This window comes from Polyergus mexicanus, unplaced genomic scaffold, assembly GCF_030449975.1.
Source record: "Polyergus mexicanus isolate NDT 795.1 unplaced genomic scaffold, iyPolMexi1.0 SCAF_2, whole genome shotgun sequence".
Lineage (NCBI taxonomy): Eukaryota > Metazoa > Arthropoda > Insecta > Hymenoptera > Formicidae > Polyergus > Polyergus mexicanus.
Genome location: NW_027223322.1, coordinates 9,614,398 through 9,632,199, shown reverse-complemented (window position 1 = coordinate 9,632,199; position 17,802 = coordinate 9,614,398). Strand labels below are relative to the sequence as shown.

General features: G+C 31.4%; 3 protein-coding genes across 6 annotated transcripts; 2 read left to right on the top strand and 1 right to left on the bottom strand.

Moving 5' to 3' along the window:
- Positions 1 to 883: 883 nt before the first annotated feature.
- Nup44a (nuclear pore complex protein Nup44A) lies at positions 884 to 3,902 on the bottom strand. 2 transcript variants are annotated; one of them, XM_070312304.1, is made up of 6 exons: positions 3,697 to 3,902; positions 3,351 to 3,507; positions 2,994 to 3,255; positions 2,629 to 2,862; positions 2,257 to 2,544; positions 884 to 1,300 (listed from the first exon to the last, which is right to left on the bottom strand). In XM_070312304.1, exons 1-6 carry the CDS (start codon positions 3,805 to 3,807, stop codon positions 1,135 to 1,137), a joined length of 1,218 nt encoding a protein of 405 aa, XP_070168405.1. In that variant the 5' UTR covers positions 3,808 to 3,902; the 3' UTR covers positions 884 to 1,134. The 2 variants fall into 2 exon arrangements, with proteins under 2 accessions (XP_070168405.1, XP_070168414.1); XM_070312313.1 differs by lacking the exon at positions 884 to 1,300 and having other exon boundaries at positions 1,678 to 2,544.
- Positions 3,903 to 6,785: 2,883 nt separating this feature from the next.
- On the top strand, positions 6,786 to 10,050 carry LOC138942213 (D-aspartate oxidase-like). 3 transcript variants are annotated; one of them, XM_070312281.1, is made up of 8 exons: positions 6,786 to 7,066; positions 7,598 to 7,817; positions 8,243 to 8,455; positions 8,658 to 8,874; positions 9,158 to 9,225; positions 9,301 to 9,418; positions 9,496 to 9,597; positions 9,751 to 10,050. In XM_070312281.1, the coding sequence occupies exons 2-8, from the start codon at positions 7,633 to 7,635 to the stop codon at positions 9,865 to 9,867; spliced, it is 1,020 nt and encodes a 339-aa protein (XP_070168382.1). In that variant the 5' UTR covers positions 6,786 to 7,066; positions 7,598 to 7,632; the 3' UTR covers positions 9,868 to 10,050. The 3 variants fall into 3 exon arrangements, with proteins under 3 accessions (XP_070168382.1, XP_070168392.1, XP_070168371.1); XM_070312270.1 differs by having other exon boundaries at positions 6,787 to 7,066; positions 8,658 to 8,883; XM_070312291.1 differs by lacking the exon at positions 9,158 to 9,225 and having other exon boundaries at positions 8,658 to 8,869; positions 9,321 to 9,418.
- Positions 10,051 to 11,185: 1,135 nt separating this feature from the next.
- On the top strand, positions 11,186 to 16,777 carry LOC138942206 (tubulin polyglutamylase TTLL13-like). The gene is made up of 13 exons (XM_070312260.1): positions 11,186 to 11,456; positions 11,743 to 11,824; positions 11,891 to 12,181; positions 12,709 to 12,865; positions 13,101 to 13,201; positions 13,364 to 13,492; positions 13,594 to 13,819; positions 13,888 to 14,069; positions 14,181 to 14,415; positions 14,706 to 14,840; positions 15,809 to 16,171; positions 16,327 to 16,366; positions 16,447 to 16,777. Exons 1-13 carry the CDS (start codon positions 11,186 to 11,188, stop codon positions 16,635 to 16,637), a joined length of 2,403 nt encoding a protein of 800 aa, XP_070168361.1. The 3' UTR covers positions 16,638 to 16,777.
- Positions 16,778 to 17,802: the final 1,025 nt, after the last annotated feature.

The following is a 17,802-nucleotide window of genomic DNA, read 5'->3' as shown; positions in this document are numbered from 1 at the left end:
GGCATCTTATGACTCCCTTAGAACCGAACAACTTTTGTCTGAAACATTTCTTTGTATCTTGCTTTATTTTTTAGATATTTATATGTCTCAATATAAATGCCCCATCCTGTATGTGTATATACATATTCAGCATTATAGAATAGCTTAATTAATTAATTAATTTGTAATACGTACAAAAAAAGATGTATTTAGCAGATGCTTTACGATAATAATAAAGTCGATGATATTTGTAGTAATTTACGGTAATCTTGCAGATTATCTCAATTTTACATATGTTACAATATGAATCTTTTTTAATCTGGCATAACAAAATACTGCATTTATTTTGAATATCCTAATGCATTTTATGTTGCTCATTTTTTATTCTTAAAACAACATGTAAAAAATAATATTTTTTTTTTAGAAGACATGTTATATATTATATGCATCGATATGATTACACTGTTGTACATTCACAAACATTTTTGTTTTTAGTTTTGGAATTTATTAAATATTAAATGATATATGAAATAAAGAAATAAATGGCGCGCGTGTGATGTTTTATAATATTTTAGTAATTTAAAATAATAGTATAGTTTAATAAAATAAAGTATATATTCTATACATATAAACATATAATTTCCAAAATTAAAAGTAAAATCAGATGTACCCGAGATTTGTACTCGAGTTTAAGTAATTAATCAAACACTTCTAAAAATATGTTTAACAAAATATTTCATATACTAATGATAGAGAGAGAGAGAGAAAGAAAGAGAGAAAGAGAGAATGCTTCGCAAATCCGAGATCATGTATAAAGAAATTTAATTTTATGAAATCAATAAAAAGAAATAAAAGTGAAAACATTGCATAATATTTCCAATACTGTCAAACATAAACTTAAGTTTATACAACTATATATATGTATCTATTTACGTTTAATTTTCAATATATATCACAATCTGCTTATCGATATATATTCAAACATCACTATGAAAAATTAAGTAGAATTGTGTAAAAAAACAATTTCGCATTATCGCACGAAAGTATGCCAAATTATGTCTTATTATATACTCGAATTAAAATTAATCGACATGCACTTATTTCAAATAATACTACATTGCATTGCATGTTAGATTGCAAAGAATTGTTTCTCAATTATTTCTTTGCTATGAACGGCAGCGGTGGCGGTGTTAGTTCGCTGGGATTACCCAACCATACCGATTTGCTAAAACGCCCCTTTATAACGGGCGGTTGCCATTTATTACTGCACATGACGGTAACTGTCGGCTTCTCCGTCATGACTGTAGTTATGCTTATAGCCCTGAAATGGTAAAAATAGATTTTAAGAAAAGATTAAGAAAGAATGAGAGAGCGCACAAGAAGAAAGATCGCGCATTAATAAATGCGGTCCGTCTCCAACGAACATATGACATAAAATCGCTTATGTGACAAAACGATAACGAAGCAACGAAAGAGACTGTCACTGTGCAGATCATCTTTTAAAAAATAAATACCTATGACAAATTTTGACAAAAATTGATCGAGGGAGGAGAAAATAAAAACGTATTTATAATCCAGAAATAGCATTTATTAATAAAAAGTATGTTACAAATCTTTCGCCATTTATTTCAGTAATAAATTTACGAAAAAATAATTTATCAAAATTTGAGTAGATTAGAAATTTCTCTGAGTCTGATTTTAACAAATACATATCCATATTATGACATTCATATCCTCCATTCATATCCTCAAAAACTGTTTATATATTTTATATCACATTCATAAATTGCGCTTTTTTATGATCAATATTTCAGTGTTTTAAGACTTTAATAAATAATAATGTAAGAATTGAGCGTGTCTAAATAAAAAAAAGGAGAAATTGGTGCTACATAAAATGTAAATTTATAATAAAAGTGCAGAACACAGCATTATGTATAATAATATCTTTAGCTTGATGTAAATGTTTAATATTGTGCTTAAAAAATAGAGCCAACATTTAAAAAACGCAATTTATAAACAAACATATTATAAACGAAACAAAATATATATATGTGAACTAAGGATTTACATGGATGGAGAACACAGATAAATCACAATTTTATTATAACAAAGAGAATGTACGCTCCACACATTTTTACTGTCTAATAGAAACTGACATAATCAGTAAATATATCAATAAATTCAAAATAATTGACAGTTGTCTATTCTAGAAATTAATTAATCTTCTAATGCCAAGGTACTTGGTTTGGATGACTGATGGTACCCAGTTTATAGTACCTGGTGGTAGACGGCGTCTGTTGAGCTGGCGTAGATGAATTCGGAGGAGTTGCTAAAATGGGAGTTTCGGCACCTTGAACCGGGGTACCGTCTCCCTTGAGGACAGAAATACATTTCCAATGATTAATATAATTGTCCTTCCACAATCGAACGCAGCCATCATCACCGGAACTCGCTAAAATCGTTCCCATGAAGTTCCAGCTAACACGCCACACAGTGCAGTAATGATCATCAAACTGTGCAACTACATTTGTTTCAAAATGTGACACACCAGTCTGCATACTATCCCTAAAAAAATAAGATAATAAATATTTTTACTATTGCCTTAATTTGTCTATAATTTTTTATCTAGCTTTAAATATCGATACTCACTGTATTGGTTTTAAGGTAACTATCCGTACATCCTTTGTGGCTATAGCCAATGTATGGAAGTTCCTGCCTAAATTAGGAGCAAATGCAATGTCATAAACAGCATCTGTAATGCTTGATAATGTCTCAGCCTTCACCCAACGCCTACTACTCTCAGAATATTCGTAAATAAAAATTTTTGCACCAAGCAATGGATTTGAATCATCGCTACCAACTGCTATCATAGGTGGATGTAATCTAAAATATATTTTTTCTAATGTCAATATAAAAAAAAAGAATGTAATATTATATATGTAAAAAATCATTTTATATTTTTTGTGACATCACATCAACAAATTTTAAGGCTAAAAATAAATATATATGCTTACCTTGAAAGAGATGGATTCCATGTAAGACAGCTACATGAAAGTTTGCAATTGATATCATGTTGTAATGTCCATTGACTCAAATTCATGATATCTGGTGCTTCGTATATCCGAATGAATCCATCTGCACTACAAGTGGCCAATAAAAGGCCTAAAGTCTTTGGTGCAAACTTTACGTCAGTAACAGAGGTACGTGAATCAACTAAGTTTGTCCTTTTAATCCAATGCTTACTACCACGTGCCTCTGGGCCTGAACCTTCACCAACTGTCAAGAAAGAGAAAAGACATGACAGATGAAAAAAATGTGATGAGAATATTAAACTTGCATAAAAAAAATTAATAAAAAAAATAATCATATACCAATTTCTTCCCAAACAGCAGCAGTACGATCGAAAGAACATGTAGCAAGAACCTGACCAAATTCTGGATGCGCCCAAGTAACTTTCCATACCGAACCACTGTGAGCCTTCCAAGAAGCAGTTAGGTGCCAATTTCCATGTTCATCTTCATCCCAGACCTGCGACACGTTTCATTGTACATATATATTTACAAAGAAAGTAGTGACACTTAAAAGACTAATTATAAATTATATTTCTAATATTCATATATTAGTCGCACGAAAAGCCACAAGAGACGATGATTAAATTAAACAGTAAATATAAACAGAAAAAAAAGAAATAAATTATCGTTTTCTTATTCACTATACCTTAACAAATTGATCGCTGGAGCATGTCGCCATGCGTTCGCCATAATAATCGTAGGCAATATCATGTATGAGATCTTTGTGTTCTGCATTGATGCTGTGCGCCTCGAACATTGCGACTAAAATTAATGTCAAATATATCACTCGCGTATTAAATTATATTGCTTTCTGTTGTTTACTAAGAATGCTACGCGTCGAAAGTTATCACACATAACCTTAATCGTATAGTATGCCCTGTGTCGACATCTGTTGGCACTTTTTAAGATGCATTCGGAAATTCAACTCGTGAGATAAAATAGCATTGAATTAAATATTAAATGAATCAATCAGGACAAAAAATTCTGTCCTTGGTATGTAATGGTCTATACATTCCGCATCATGAGACTGCATCATAGAGTTATAGAAAGACAATTGGATGATAGCGTCATCTCTACATATTATATCTCAAACCTGCCAAAAATATTAAAATATCTGCATATACACAGCACACACACACACACACACACACAGACATACATACAAAATATTCAATTTTTAATTAAAAGTTGAGACTATACTTATATTATCCCAATACAATATACAAAATAATAATATAATGATGAAAATTAAATATAACTATCTTTAAGAATTTTTTACTCGAAATGCAATGAACCAAAAAAAAATTAGCTTCTAAAAGTTTTATAATATCTTATTAGGATATCACTCTATATAGATTTTTATATTTTTGATTTATATTGTGAATGTAAGAAATATATATAAATTATCAGATTAGATAAAACCAAGAGAAGCCAGAGATTCTTGGTTTTCCATTTATGAATAAACTTTATCTCTCTTTTTATCTGTTCATATAACCAGTATTAATTAAGCTATTTAATCTTGATGAAAATTTGCTTTATGTAAGTAAGAAAAAACAGATTAAAAAATTCTTGAAAAAGCGGGGAGCTGGTATTGCAAAGCGTTGCAGTCTCGTCTGTAAGGCCGATGACGGTTTCGGATAACACTTTGAACCCGTTCATATGGTGTCTGTTATCCGATTCGTTTTCGCGCAATTGCAACTGCAAGCTTATTCCTCGGTCACCCCGGCTGATCGCCATGAATGCGATCAGGTGTATCGCGATAATGACCGGATATTTTTACCGATCTTTCCTTAGCGATGATACCGCTCAGTATGAGCTATCATTATTGCGAAGCTAATAAGGTGATTATCAATCTCTTGAAGGTAACATTCAACTTTTTTGTTTATAATACGTAAATAAAAAGAAATATAGGATCTAAATTGAATTCAATATCCGGAATATTTCAATATCATTTTTATAAATTTTTTGTATTTCAAAATAGAATATTTTATTATTTATTTACGCAAGATTTTCGATTTCTTTTATTTCTTTATTCTTTATTCAAATTCTTTTTAACTCTTTTAGAAAGTAGAACTTAAAATTTAATAGAATAATGTCAAATAAGAGAGAAAGATGACGTATATAAAAAAGACGTAGAAAAAATTCATCAATTAATCATATATTACTATTTCTATAATAAATTTGTAAAACTTAATATGCAAAGAAATAAAATTTAATTAATTAATTGCATATCCTAATTTTACTCTCGAACAGATACGTCAAAATTAAAAGAACCTTTGGTCGCATAAAATCTCTCTCTCTCTCTCTCTCTCTCTCTCTCTATCTCTCTCTCTCTCTCTCTCTCTCTCACTTTCTCAAACAAAAGTAAAATAAAGTAATAAAATTTTGCAATAAAGTAAAAGATAATAACGTGAAATAACAAAAAACTTGTATCGAACATTAACGCATCAGGAAGAACAATTTGTACGCCAAGTCCGGTGTACTGTCATTAATACCCTTTATCGCATTTCCGGGCTATATTATGTCTAGGGCAGTTTCGTATAGGGTAAATAAATACTCCATATCGTGGATCAAGCACTTCAGTTAGTCGTCTTAAGAAACGACGATGCTTCGCACCTTGAATTCAGTGTCGAGATCGAGCCGCGAAATGACAGATCGAAATAATAGCTCCCCTGCTAAAACGGATGTGAATAACAAAGATCGAGTAATGTTTTTCGCGACGAAGTAACCGATACTTTTGTGATCATCAAGGATGCATAAGACGCGATAATTAAATTCCAAATTCATGAAAATAATATATTTTAAAGTATCGCAGAATGGATAAAAAATATATTTTAAAATCTAGACATTTGTGACGTATAACTTTTGAAATATAACTATGACATTGAAATATTTCTATCAGTTGTGCTGAATACATTAATAGAATAATAGAATCCTAAAAAGTTATAAATAATAAATATTATTGTATATACAAAATACAATATACATAAAATAAAAAATAATAAAATAAATAAATTAGAAAGTAAAAAAATGTATGACTTAGATTTTTTTATTGAATTAGAAATATAATGGCTGTCCGATACATCATAAAAGATATTGCGTTATTACCTCAAATATTATAATTACACTAATTGATTTGACAATTTGTAAAACAAGTGTGTATCTCCTTTTGCGAAAAGACGTTCGCAAATAAAATAACTATCCAACATATATTTTGGATTAAATATAATATCCGATAGTGTGTTCAACGACCTATAGCGATCCTATAGCGATATGACATTTTTATTGCAAAATGTGCGCGCTGTGCTTTCGGTAAACAGAGTATAAGAACTTTGCAAAGTATCGTTAGAAGTATTATGCTCTGTTTATTAACAGTACGGTGCGACGAAATCATCTGTTGTTGTTGATCAAAGAAGAAGATTTTTTTACATTTGATTTTTGCGGCTCCCATATTCCAGCATAACTCAGCCGTGTCTTTATTGGGCATTATGCTAGAAATATGTGACGTCGTAAATGTGTACTGAGCTACGAGGAGACAATTTAAAAGCAGAATTTCATAATGGATACTTTATAATCCATCCTCAGCATTTGTAAGATTGTCGTCAGGGGAGGAGCACTTGCATTTTACTTGCAAACTTAGCAAATTATTATCGTCATGATTACGAAGAGCGTGCCATCGTTCGTAGTGTCATTTAATAATCCGTCCTCTCACACCGAGGAATCGTCACATTTGCACGTAGCATTGAAGAAATCTTCTTTCACCGAGGTTATCGATTCCCGCGACCTCGTTACGTTTATTATTACGCGCTATCAATATGCATAAATTGTAAACTGCAACGGTAATTTGCGCGAAGAATCTGCCGAGAACAAACCCGGGTAACGCGCGAGTGCCTCGCAATTAACTTCATTCTCGCGACATTTTTTTATTTTATATTACAGAAGAGAGAATCGTGTTTCATGTGAATATTTAAGGAAATGCGATAAAAAAGCAAGAGTTAAAAGTGGTTTCAATTTTAGTAAGTAAAAAATTTTCAACATTTATTAAATTACGTATTTAGATAAGTGTAATTAAAAATATTTAAATAAGTAAAAAATCAAAAAACGTATTTAATTAAATGTGTGTAATAAAAAAGTATTAATTATTGTCATAATGTAATATATCGCACGTAAAAAAACTATGCCATCAATTTTGTAGATTATAAATATCTTCTAAAAATTTCTATATATATATATATATATATATATATTCTATGGATGTTACGTTATACTTAAAAAACGATTTTTCATTTTTTTTATATTTAATGCAAAGTTTATTATTATTTTCCATAATAATATGATTTGTTAAAGATGTTTGAATTTGCGAAATCTCTATCTAGCGTTTAGTACATTTATAAGTAAAGATGGCTCCGACTTATCGATAATCTCTGTTATCAGAAATAAACATAGATGTTTATTGTGTAGGAATATAAGATCTATATTTATTTCTGATAATAGAGATTTCCGACGCGTTGCAATCTTAAATTACATTCGTAATTCAATTTTTGCAGAAAAGCGATATTGGTGAACATCGGTGAAGAAAAAGATGCGCGTGGCAATCGTGGGTGCTGGTGTAATAGGAGTAACGAGCGCATTCGCGGTGAAAGATGCTTTTCCGAGCTATGACGTAAAGATCTTTGCCGACGCATTTTCGCCTGACACTACTGGTGACGGAAGTGCCGGCCTATGGGGTCCTTACCTTCTCGGCGATACACCTATCGACAATATAACGTGATTATTCTCTTAAAATAAATCCGTGAAAATATCACTGATTAAAACAATATTACAACAAAGATCAATGAATATTCCACCGATTTTTAGTGAAAATCACACTTGCTTCTCTCCGTCTTATCTTTCACTGATTATGGCAGTAAGATTTCAATGAATCAATCATTAACTACTAATTAATTCTTTTTAGTGAAATTTCACTGTTTACGATACTATAATTATAACTGAAACCATTGCTTATCGGTGATAATCACACTGATTCCATTTAAGAAAATATATATTCTTTTGTATCTGTGGAAAATACCGTAAGTGAAAATGCACAATTTTAGTAGACAAAGATAGATGTAAATGGAGAAGTTTAAAAATCAAACTGTATTTTTAATAATTAATAAATATTTTACAATAATAATCACATACGGTATTATTAGTCGATGGGCTGGCTGCACGCATCAATGGTTCGAACAATTGTGGAAAGCTGGATTATCATCAAAAACAGGTGTTTCTTTGATACCTGTAACTCGTGTTACTAGCGATTGCGAGGCCAACATTAATATAAATTGGGCAAAACTTGTATACGGGTTCCAGAAAATTACTGACGAAAAATTACAACGCTTGAATGAAGAACATAAGTCTAACTATAAGTATGTTTTTATCGTTATTATACATCGTTTTTAAAATCAAATTATCATATAGTTTAAAATTGAATTAATATTATTATTAGAATTTTTATATTTGTGCCTAAACAAATTACTTAATTTTTGTTTTAATTATAATTATTATTATTGTTACTATTCTTTTATCTGAGAGCGCGCGCTTTCCGAGATTTTAAGCTAATAATTTCAGACAAGGTTGGCATTTTATAACTTACACCGCTGAGCCGGTTCTGCTACTGCCGTGGCTGATGGAAAGATTCATCGCTTTGGGTGGAAAAATAGAAAAAAGGAATATTAAAACGTTGCACGATTTAGCCGAGGAAGGATACGATTTAATAATAAATTGTAGCGGACTTGGTGCACGAGAGCTTGTCGCGGATAAAACGATGACATCTATCAGAGGTCAGGTGTATAGGGTAATCGTTTTCCAATTTATATCATGGCATAAATCTTTTTTACAATCAGATTTACAATTATAATATATTAAAGTTATGATAGTAATCGTGATTCGTTTATATATTTTATTTAGAGTTAATCTTTTTTAAGCACTAATCTTTTTTTTTTTCTATTATAAATATTATTTCTTTCTATCGTAAAATGTAATATATCGTTTAAAAAATATTTTGTTGTTTTGTTATCTTGTCGAATGTGTTGCAAATGAGAAAACTAATGTAGAAAAATTTGTTTAAGGTAAAAGCACCTTGGACAATGCACTGTTTTCTACTGGACGACGATTCTTGCAATTACATTATTCCTAAGTAAATAAATCAAGCATTAATAATCCGTAGTTATTGGCAATGACATTTATTTCTCCCTAATATCTCTGCTTATAGTATCAACAATGTTGTACTAGGCGGTACGCATCAAGAAGGTGATTTCGACTGTTCTGCAAGGGAAGAAGACTCTAAAAACATTTACGATGGATGTTGCCGCATGATGCCATCTCTAAATGTACTAAGTTATCCAACGTAAATTCAATTATGGATAATTCTCGAACGATTCTCTTACTTTGATGATTTTTGTCGCAGGCCTGTCAAATAATTCGCGAATGGGTAGGCCTTCGACCAGGACGACCGCGAGTTCGTCTGGAATGTGAAACCCTCAGCTCGCTTACGGGAAAAGAAATTAAGGTATATCGCCATAAAATATTATTGCTATGTTAGCTACGTCGTATCATGAGTAATATCGAACTGAATTTTAATACGTACATACGAATCGTTATGATAAGCATTGTAGTCTACGAATCGCTTCTTATAATGCTCATTTCGTATTTTATACTTCAGGTGATACACAATTACGGCCACGGCGGAAGTGGCGTGACGTTGTGCTGGGGGTGTGCCACAGACGTCGTGGAAATGATAAGAAACTTGAAAGTACAAGAATTAAACTCCAAACTGTAACTCTCCAGGGACAGAACAAACTTTTTATTCATACATTTTTACTCGCACACGATCGCGACACTCAACCTTGCTCAATCTTTTCTTCTCATACAATTCCAAAAGGATTATATTATTAAAAATATTACATTCTTATTATCTTTATCTTATGTTTCTAGATGCAAGATTTTAATGAAATAAATTTGATCAGATTTAAATGAATCTTTATAATCTCTTTTTCTATATATTCAATTCGTTGAATAAATATTACCGTCTCCTATCTTTCTTTATCCGCATTATCCAAATCTATTTAACACTGGAACAATATTTTTGCAACTTTTATTTTAGACCTGTCTGTTTTGCATAACAACGGTAAAAAGACAAAAAATGTAATTAAACGTCAAGAAACACAAGCGTAAACGCGCGCGCATGAGTTCGATCTGCGCAAGGCGCACGAGCCTATTTAAAGTTTCATGTCGTGATTACTTCGTAACTGTACAATTCTAAATATGGTCGTCAAACTGTGCAATTAAAGCACCAAACTAACTACCGAGATGCCTTACATGTCGACCGTGCCGCAGTAGTCGCGTAAAGCTAGAACGTCTACGACGCGTATTTCTCTAGTCGCAGTGCGATCTATATCGGTTGTGAACTTTTATTCCTTAGCGAATTATCATCGTTAAGATTAAAATCTCTAATATTTGAAAATTGTTAATATTGACAGGTACGCACACTATTTAAAATATCTACTAGAATAATACTATCAATATTGAATTTGAAAATAATAACCAATATAAAAAAATAAATAAAATATATATATATATATATATACATGTTCAATTTTTTTTTTATTTTATGTTATATATATATATATACATATAAATAGAATCAGGTATAAATTTTTTAAGGCTCTACTACAAACGGTACCTTAAATTAATCATAAAAAGTTGAAAGTAAAAATCGTCTGAGGATGACAGATAAACAGTGACAAATGTCATAGCAAATAGTGACAGATTTATAAAAGTAGCTTTTCCCACAGACCTTTATATATAATATATAATAGAAGTCAGTGTATATTATTTTATATATTAGAAGTCTGTGGCTTTGCCAAAGAAAAAAATTTATCAATGATTTGAGCACCAATCGATATAACATATAAGCAACGTATCGATTAGCGATTTATTGTTTCTCTGCGTGATAAAAGTAAATGTAAAAGGGATTAAGTACAAATTGAGCTCAACGCGTAGATAATTGATTGTGGCATCGCGCGCGCTTTTATAAATGATACACGCGCGTTGACAGTGTGATTGAAATAATCGAATAATGGAAAAGAGTATCGGTCATGATCATCGAATTTAGCGATAAGTACTCATTGATGATATCACGCGATTCCAAAGACGATAATTTCAGAAACGCTGGTGTGACAAACGGTGTTGAATCCAATAGCGGCTTCGAAGGGAAATCTTGCAAATCTGTATTTAGAGATCGAAAATACATCATTCCCGACAATTCCCCGAACGTTCTATCGCTTGCAAACGACAGAATAGGTGTTACCAAGCATGATTCCGAGCTATATCACTGGAAAATTACCACAGACAAAGACAATAACACAGGTATCCATTCAATTCTAAACTTAACAAAATTATATAAGAAAAATTTGAAATTATGCTATAATAAAAACTATCTAGAAATGTAATAATATCATATTCATAAATATATAAAAAATTCAGAAACTTCTTCGCTGATTTAATGACTTAGTTATTGTAAACATTTTTAAATTTAATATTATAACTTTAAAAAATACTTTAAATATGATTTACTAAATATACTTTACCAAATCTTGCAAATTTGCCACATTATTATTTCATAACACTTATAAATAAAATTTGTTGAATCTAGACGCATTGCATGAGAGAAACGATTCAGAGCAGCGTACGGAAAACGTGGAAGAAACGTCAAAAACCAAGAAGAGAAAGCGGAGGTATGTCGAAAGGAATTACACTTCTCACGCGAGAATCAAAAATGTCCTTTCGATTTAACGAAATAGATTTTTAACAATCTGCACGACGAACTGCAAATACACCGTGGTTAGACGGGTGGCTGCGCGATTCGGGATGAGAGAAGTTACGGAGGACAGCAGCTGGGATCTTTATTGGACCGATTTGAGCGTCAGCGTAGAGCGTGCCAAGGACATGAAGAGATTTCAGAGAGTCAATCATTTTCCCGGAATGACAGAGATATGTAGAAAGGATCTTCTCGCTCGTAATCTCAATCGTATGCAGAAGCTGTTCCCGAAGGACTATAACTTTTTCCCGAAAACTTGGTGCTTTCCCGCGGAGTAAGATAATGTTTTATTTGTTAATATTATTCCACAATATTGATTTAGTTGATAAAAATGTTATCTCATTATGTATATCTTATTTTTAAAAAAATTCTTGATAAAATATTTATATATCAATCATATTAACAAAAACAAGATATTCTTTAAATAACTGATAAATGTACGGCTGTTTTATATATCTCACTTTCACTATCTAATTGAAACACAATAGCTTAAATGGAAGCATATTTTTTCAGTAGCGATAGTTAGGATCAACGAGGTAAAATATCATATTGCAATTCTACGAATCGCTCTCACGTATCAGAACAAAGAATGTCTTCTATCGATCGAAAGTCCTCTCTTATCTATTTTACAAGCATGAATAATTATGTTTTGCTTCTCCGAATGAAAGAGACTGCTCTCGGGTTCCCGGTCGTAAATTCCGAAGGAGTTTGCCATTACGGCGATAAAGAATAATCAATATTTTCCAAATGTCGATGTGTGAGCGTGTAAGCAAATCGGAAACTTTAGATTTCGGATTCCAGTCATGGCGACGCAATGGCTTATGCTAAGACGCGGAGGTCAAAAACTTTCATCCTTAAACCGGATATGGGCTGCCAAGGACGCGGTATTTACTTAACAAAACAATTGAAGGATATCAAACCAAGCGAACGTTTGATCTGTCAAGTGTACATCGCAAGGGTACGGAATATCAATTTTTTTCATGCAGTAAAGAAGTCGACAAAAATTTATTGACAGAACTTAACTAGCTCTTTTTCAAATTAAGAAAAATTTTTCTACGTTTTTTTTACTGTCTGATATTCGTTCAGATTTCTTTCCGACGAATATATGCAGTCGTAGATGTAATTAAAAACTTCACAGTTGCAGTGCAAAGCACGTATAATGCATACAGCCCTTTTTCTTACTACGTCCTTAGCCTTTCTTAATAGACGGATACAAATTTGATCTACGTATTTACGCATTAATTACGTCCTGCGATCCTCTCAGGATTTACGTGTACAACGAAGGACTCGCGAGGTAAGACGTGTATTTAAAAAAATGTTGAAAAATTAATAGTTATAAGAAGTGCATATTTTATTAGTAACTGTTTAAAAAAATTATACTAGCAAATATGTATTTGCCAATATATGTATCAATTTAATATATATTTAAAAGCTGTGAGAAATACTACACTTTCAGATTTGCGACCAGCAAGTACAAGGAACCGACCGGTCAAAATATTTCTAACATGTTCATGCATTTGACAAATTATTCCGTTAACAAACACAGCCGGATGTATGTTATTGATGACGAGATTGGCAGTAAAAGGTTCGTATATTCCGATCTGTAAAATCGATAATAAAATAAAATGATAAAAATGATAATATGATAAAATGCGAGTTGACAAAATAACAAATTTCATTTTACAGAAAGATCTCGACATTTAATAAATGGCTAAAAGCAAAAGATATCGACGTGGATGATTTATGGAGCAAGATCGATGGAATTATAATAAAAACCTTAGTCGCCGCGTATCCCGTATTAAAACACAATTATCATACGTGCTTTCCGATGCACGACAAAACTTATGCGTGCTTCGAGTTGCTGGGATTCGACATTTTACTCGACTGGAGACTTAAACCTTACCTTCTCGAGGTAATCTTTCAAGATTATGTAAGAGAAACATTATTAAGCGTATCTTCTACATTTAGTACATCTATCAGGTAAATCACTCGCCAAGCTTTCATACAGATGCACAAATAGATAAAGACGTAAAGGAAGGATTGTTAATGGATATCTTTGATATATTAAATCTGCAACAATGCGACAAGAAGAAAATAATAGAAGAAGACAAGAAACGAATCAGGGAGCGACTTCTTCAAGGCATAAATGGAAAGGATTTCAGGTAGAAATTCAGTATTAGAGAGAACATAACATAATTTATATTTATAAACTGTATCCAGTGTAGCAAAAATCTGATGTTATAATAAATCAAAATATTGCATACGATGTGCAGTCAAACTAATGATACGACAGCTTCGACGAAATCTGTGAGGAATGAGAACGATTATATGCGGAGACAGTTTCAGTGGGAAGACGACCATATGGGCAATTTTCGAAGAATTTATCCATGTCTTAGCGAGGATAAGTACCAGCCTTTCTTCACGCAGAATACGCTTTCCGTTTTTCAAGATACGGTAGCGTCGAGAGCGCGAGAGGAAGCGTCGAGAATAGAGAGGGAAGAAAACGAAGTAAAAATTTCCTCTCATTTTATAATTCGATCTTCCGAAATCAACGGATGAAGTTTATAAGAGTTACATTAATATAAAAATTGACATCATATAATAATTCACACAAGAAACAAATTGTGATATATCTCATAAGAATAATGTACATCATAAAAAATTATATATATCCAAATAATTAAATCAATTTTCTAAGATTATAAAACTTTTGCAATGTAAGAGATACGCCGGCATGAATAAAACAACTTGCCATATCTATTATTCATCGCTCTAGTTTTAATTTCATCACATTTCAGCTGAAAGCGAAGGAGGAGGAACGCAAACGAATAGTCAGGAAATGGAGCGAGCAGAAATTAGGCTCTGAAAGTTCGAATGCATCAAAGAAATTCCAAGAGAAGAGCAAATCTGCAGGCGTACTACCAAGGAAAAACGTGAGTATTTGAAACAATTAATTCATTCGGTTTAACTGCCATCTGCATAAAAGAATGCTTCTTCGTTATTTTATTTCTTCGCAAAGAAACTGTTGGCAAAAATTAGGAAGAAAATAATTATCTCTTATTAAAATACGACGTCTCAGTCAGTGGAAAATAAAAAAAGCCATTGAATGGGACGGGAGGTCTTCCTTCATCTAAAGAAAGAAGCAAGAAATGAGCAGGGTTGGGAAGTAACGCGTTACTTGTAACGTCGTTACTGTTACAGTTACTTTTTTTCGGTAACGATCGTTACATTTTTACAGTAATGGTAACGAATTAGCCGTTACTTTTATCGTTATTTTTTGGTTCTTTATTATCTTATATTTATTCTCAATAGATGTATTTTTTGAAAAATATTTTGTAGACTTCTATCATAGGCTGCATTTTGATAGTCACTGCCAGTACTGAAAATCTATAATAACGTAAATTATAGATTTTACAATACTGATAATGAATATTGGAATATTCTCTTAATAATATCAACATTTCTCGTATCAATATTTAAAAACAATGTTTGATAAAAATTTTCGATAAAATTGAAATTTGTAAATTACAATTTAAATTCCTATAAAGATAAGTGTATTAAAAAGTAAAGATATTAACATAAAAAATTAGAATTATTAAATAAGTTTAATATAAAAAACTCTTGCTATATAGAGATTAATTTAGAGTTTTTAATTGTAACATAGATTATTACATTTAATATTGATTATTAAATAATTTTATAATCTAATAGCTTATTTTAACATTACAATAAAATAAAAACGTAACGAAAAGTAACGAATCGTTACTTTTCAGGTAACGGTAACGGTGACGCATTACTTTTTACAAAAAATAACGGTAACGGTAACGCGTTACTTTTATAAAGTAACGTTCCCAACCCTTGAAATGAACAAGCGTATTTATATCTTCTCGCTTTTTCGCAGATCAATAAACAGGACGCAAAGGGATCTGCTACCAACAACACGTTGTATTCCTTCGAGCCTGAAATCATATCTGAATCCGAGGAGAGGGAGCGAATAACGGCTCTCGCGCAGAGAGATTTTCTCATCAAGAGTTATGGTATGCTAGAGCAGATATACATGGCGATGAAGAAGAATGGCACGTTACGACCTGCTGATGAAAGAAAGTACGGATTGTACGGCAGACTTGGGCAACACGCGAACACGAATGATAACACGAATTCTTCCTCTGCGCACCAACATCGCCATTGTCACCAAAATAACTGTACACATGCCACGCAACTAACCACGGACCAATACATACAATGCTCTCTGAAAGGGAATAATGTAATTATATTTTTATGAAGCAAAATTTATTCTTTAAAAAATCGAATCAGAATTCAGATCTAGATCAATTTTAGTCTTTTACATCTTAATAATTAAAGTGAAATAGGAATGTAATATTTAAGAAATATATAAAATATAGGCATTTTTTTTTTTAGCAAAAGATGGAGGGACGCGAATTCAACAATTCAAACAAAAGTAAACGTATCGATAATTATACTATTATATTTTGTATCTAACTTTTTATATGTATCTAAAAATGTTACATTTTAATTTAGCTTTGTGGATAACTTGTAATGAAGCGCTTGTTTATGTTCGTCCAAAAATACCGCAAAAATTGTGGATGGAGGATATGAATTCTACTAATAGGAGTCGTGTAACAAAAGCTCAGATTGCTCGAACATTGTCAAATACCGTGCGGTTACATACACTGAAGAAAAGAGAAGCCTCCTATTCATCAAAATTATAGTAAGCCATACATTTATATTTGTATCTATTATGATTCTATATACTTCTTCTTGTGAGATATTAACTTTTTCTAAAAATATATAATTATAATATTATATAAAATACAATTATAACAAAGTTATTCTAGAATTGATGTTAAAACCTAACAGATAAAAAAGATAAAATAGATTTTTCGTGTAGAAAAAATAAGAAAATAAAAAAAGTATACGTTATAACAATATAAGAAAAAAATTACCTTTATGAAAAATATAAAAACAATTAATATAAAATTATGATTGAAAAAATATAGGCAATTATTTTGAAGCGATAACACTATATGATCTTCTTACCATTAACTTTGTTAACATTGATCACGTTAATGAAAATTAGTAACAATAAGATTCGTACAAAATATATTGAGAAAAATAATTTTAAATTAAATATATATATATATATATATATATATATTGAATATGAGAAAAATACTTTATATACATTTTTATTCTGAAGAGAAAAAAATTAGTGAAAAAAAAAAAAAAATAAATTTTGTGGTTTGTATAATATTCGAAAGTCCAACACAAATCTTAAAACACATATTTCGGTGTGTAAGCGAATGCTATTTCAAGGTAGAGAACAGTAATATAAAAATCAACAATGTATCGATTTGTTATTTAAAGTGCCATATAAATATGTACAATAGATATGAGTGAACATGTACACGTCGCTTAAGTGTGGGAGTTACGTGCGCTACGTATGTCAAATGATCACATACGTACGCTACTCTATAACATGTATAACAATTTTTATTGCTGATATATATATTCTGTATTCACATGAGAGAGATAAAAAATAATCTATGAACAATTTTTGTCGCGTGTTGGGTTCTGCCTCGTTCGTGATATTGCGTTCATATCGTTTCATCGCTGCGTTTCACCATGCTATGCTTTCTGTAGCTTCTTTTCTCGTTTAGTCTTATCATTCTATATTGCAATCAATACGCATTGTGCCCGTAATAGACGTGTTTCTCACGTGTTACGACGTAATTGAGAATCCAAAGTCCTACTCTTTCGGTAGAGCATAATAATATACTCATCGATTAATAAAATACTGTGATGCAAAGCGATGCGTCGAATTGGCAACGATAAGAAAGAGCGCATTGCCCTGTACCTTAAATTTCTAAATCGCGC

What these genes read in the sequence shown, in the direction of transcription:
- Nup44a (XM_070312304.1), bottom strand. Translation starts at nt 3,807, where the DNA reads ATGTTCGAGGCGCACAGCATCAATGCAGAACACAAAGATCTCATACAT. An exon ending in TGCTGTTTGGGAAGAAATTG is followed by an intron (nt 3,256 to 3,350) that starts GTATATGATTAT and finishes CTTTCTTGACAG; the next exon opens with TTGGTGAAGGTTCAGGCCCA. An exon ending in GTTACCTTAAAACCAATACA is followed by an intron (nt 2,545 to 2,628) that starts GTGAGTATCGAT and finishes TTATTTTTTTAG; the next exon opens with GGATAGTATGCAGACTGGTG.
- LOC138942213 (XM_070312270.1), top strand. Translation starts at nt 7,633, where the DNA reads ATGCGCGTGGCAATCGTGGGTGCTGGTGTAATAGGAGTAACGAGCGCA. An exon ending in ACACCTATCGACAATATAAC is followed by an intron (nt 7,818 to 8,242) that starts GTGATTATTCTC and finishes CGGTATTATTAG; the next exon opens with TCGATGGGCTGGCTGCACGC. An exon ending in GAACATAAGTCTAACTATAA is followed by an intron (nt 8,456 to 8,657) that starts GTATGTTTTTAT and finishes TAATAATTTCAG; the next exon opens with ACAAGGTTGGCATTTTATAA.
- LOC138942206 (XM_070312260.1), top strand. Translation starts at nt 11,186, where the DNA reads ATGATCATCGAATTTAGCGATAAGTACTCATTGATGATATCACGCGAT. An exon ending in GCGTACTACCAAGGAAAAAC is followed by an intron (nt 14,841 to 15,808) that starts GTGAGTATTTGA and finishes GCTTTTTCGCAG; the next exon opens with ATCAATAAACAGGACGCAAA. An exon ending in GCTCTCTGAAAGGGAATAAT is followed by an intron (nt 16,172 to 16,326) that starts GTAATTATATTT and finishes TTTTTTTTTTAG; the next exon opens with CAAAAGATGGAGGGACGCGA.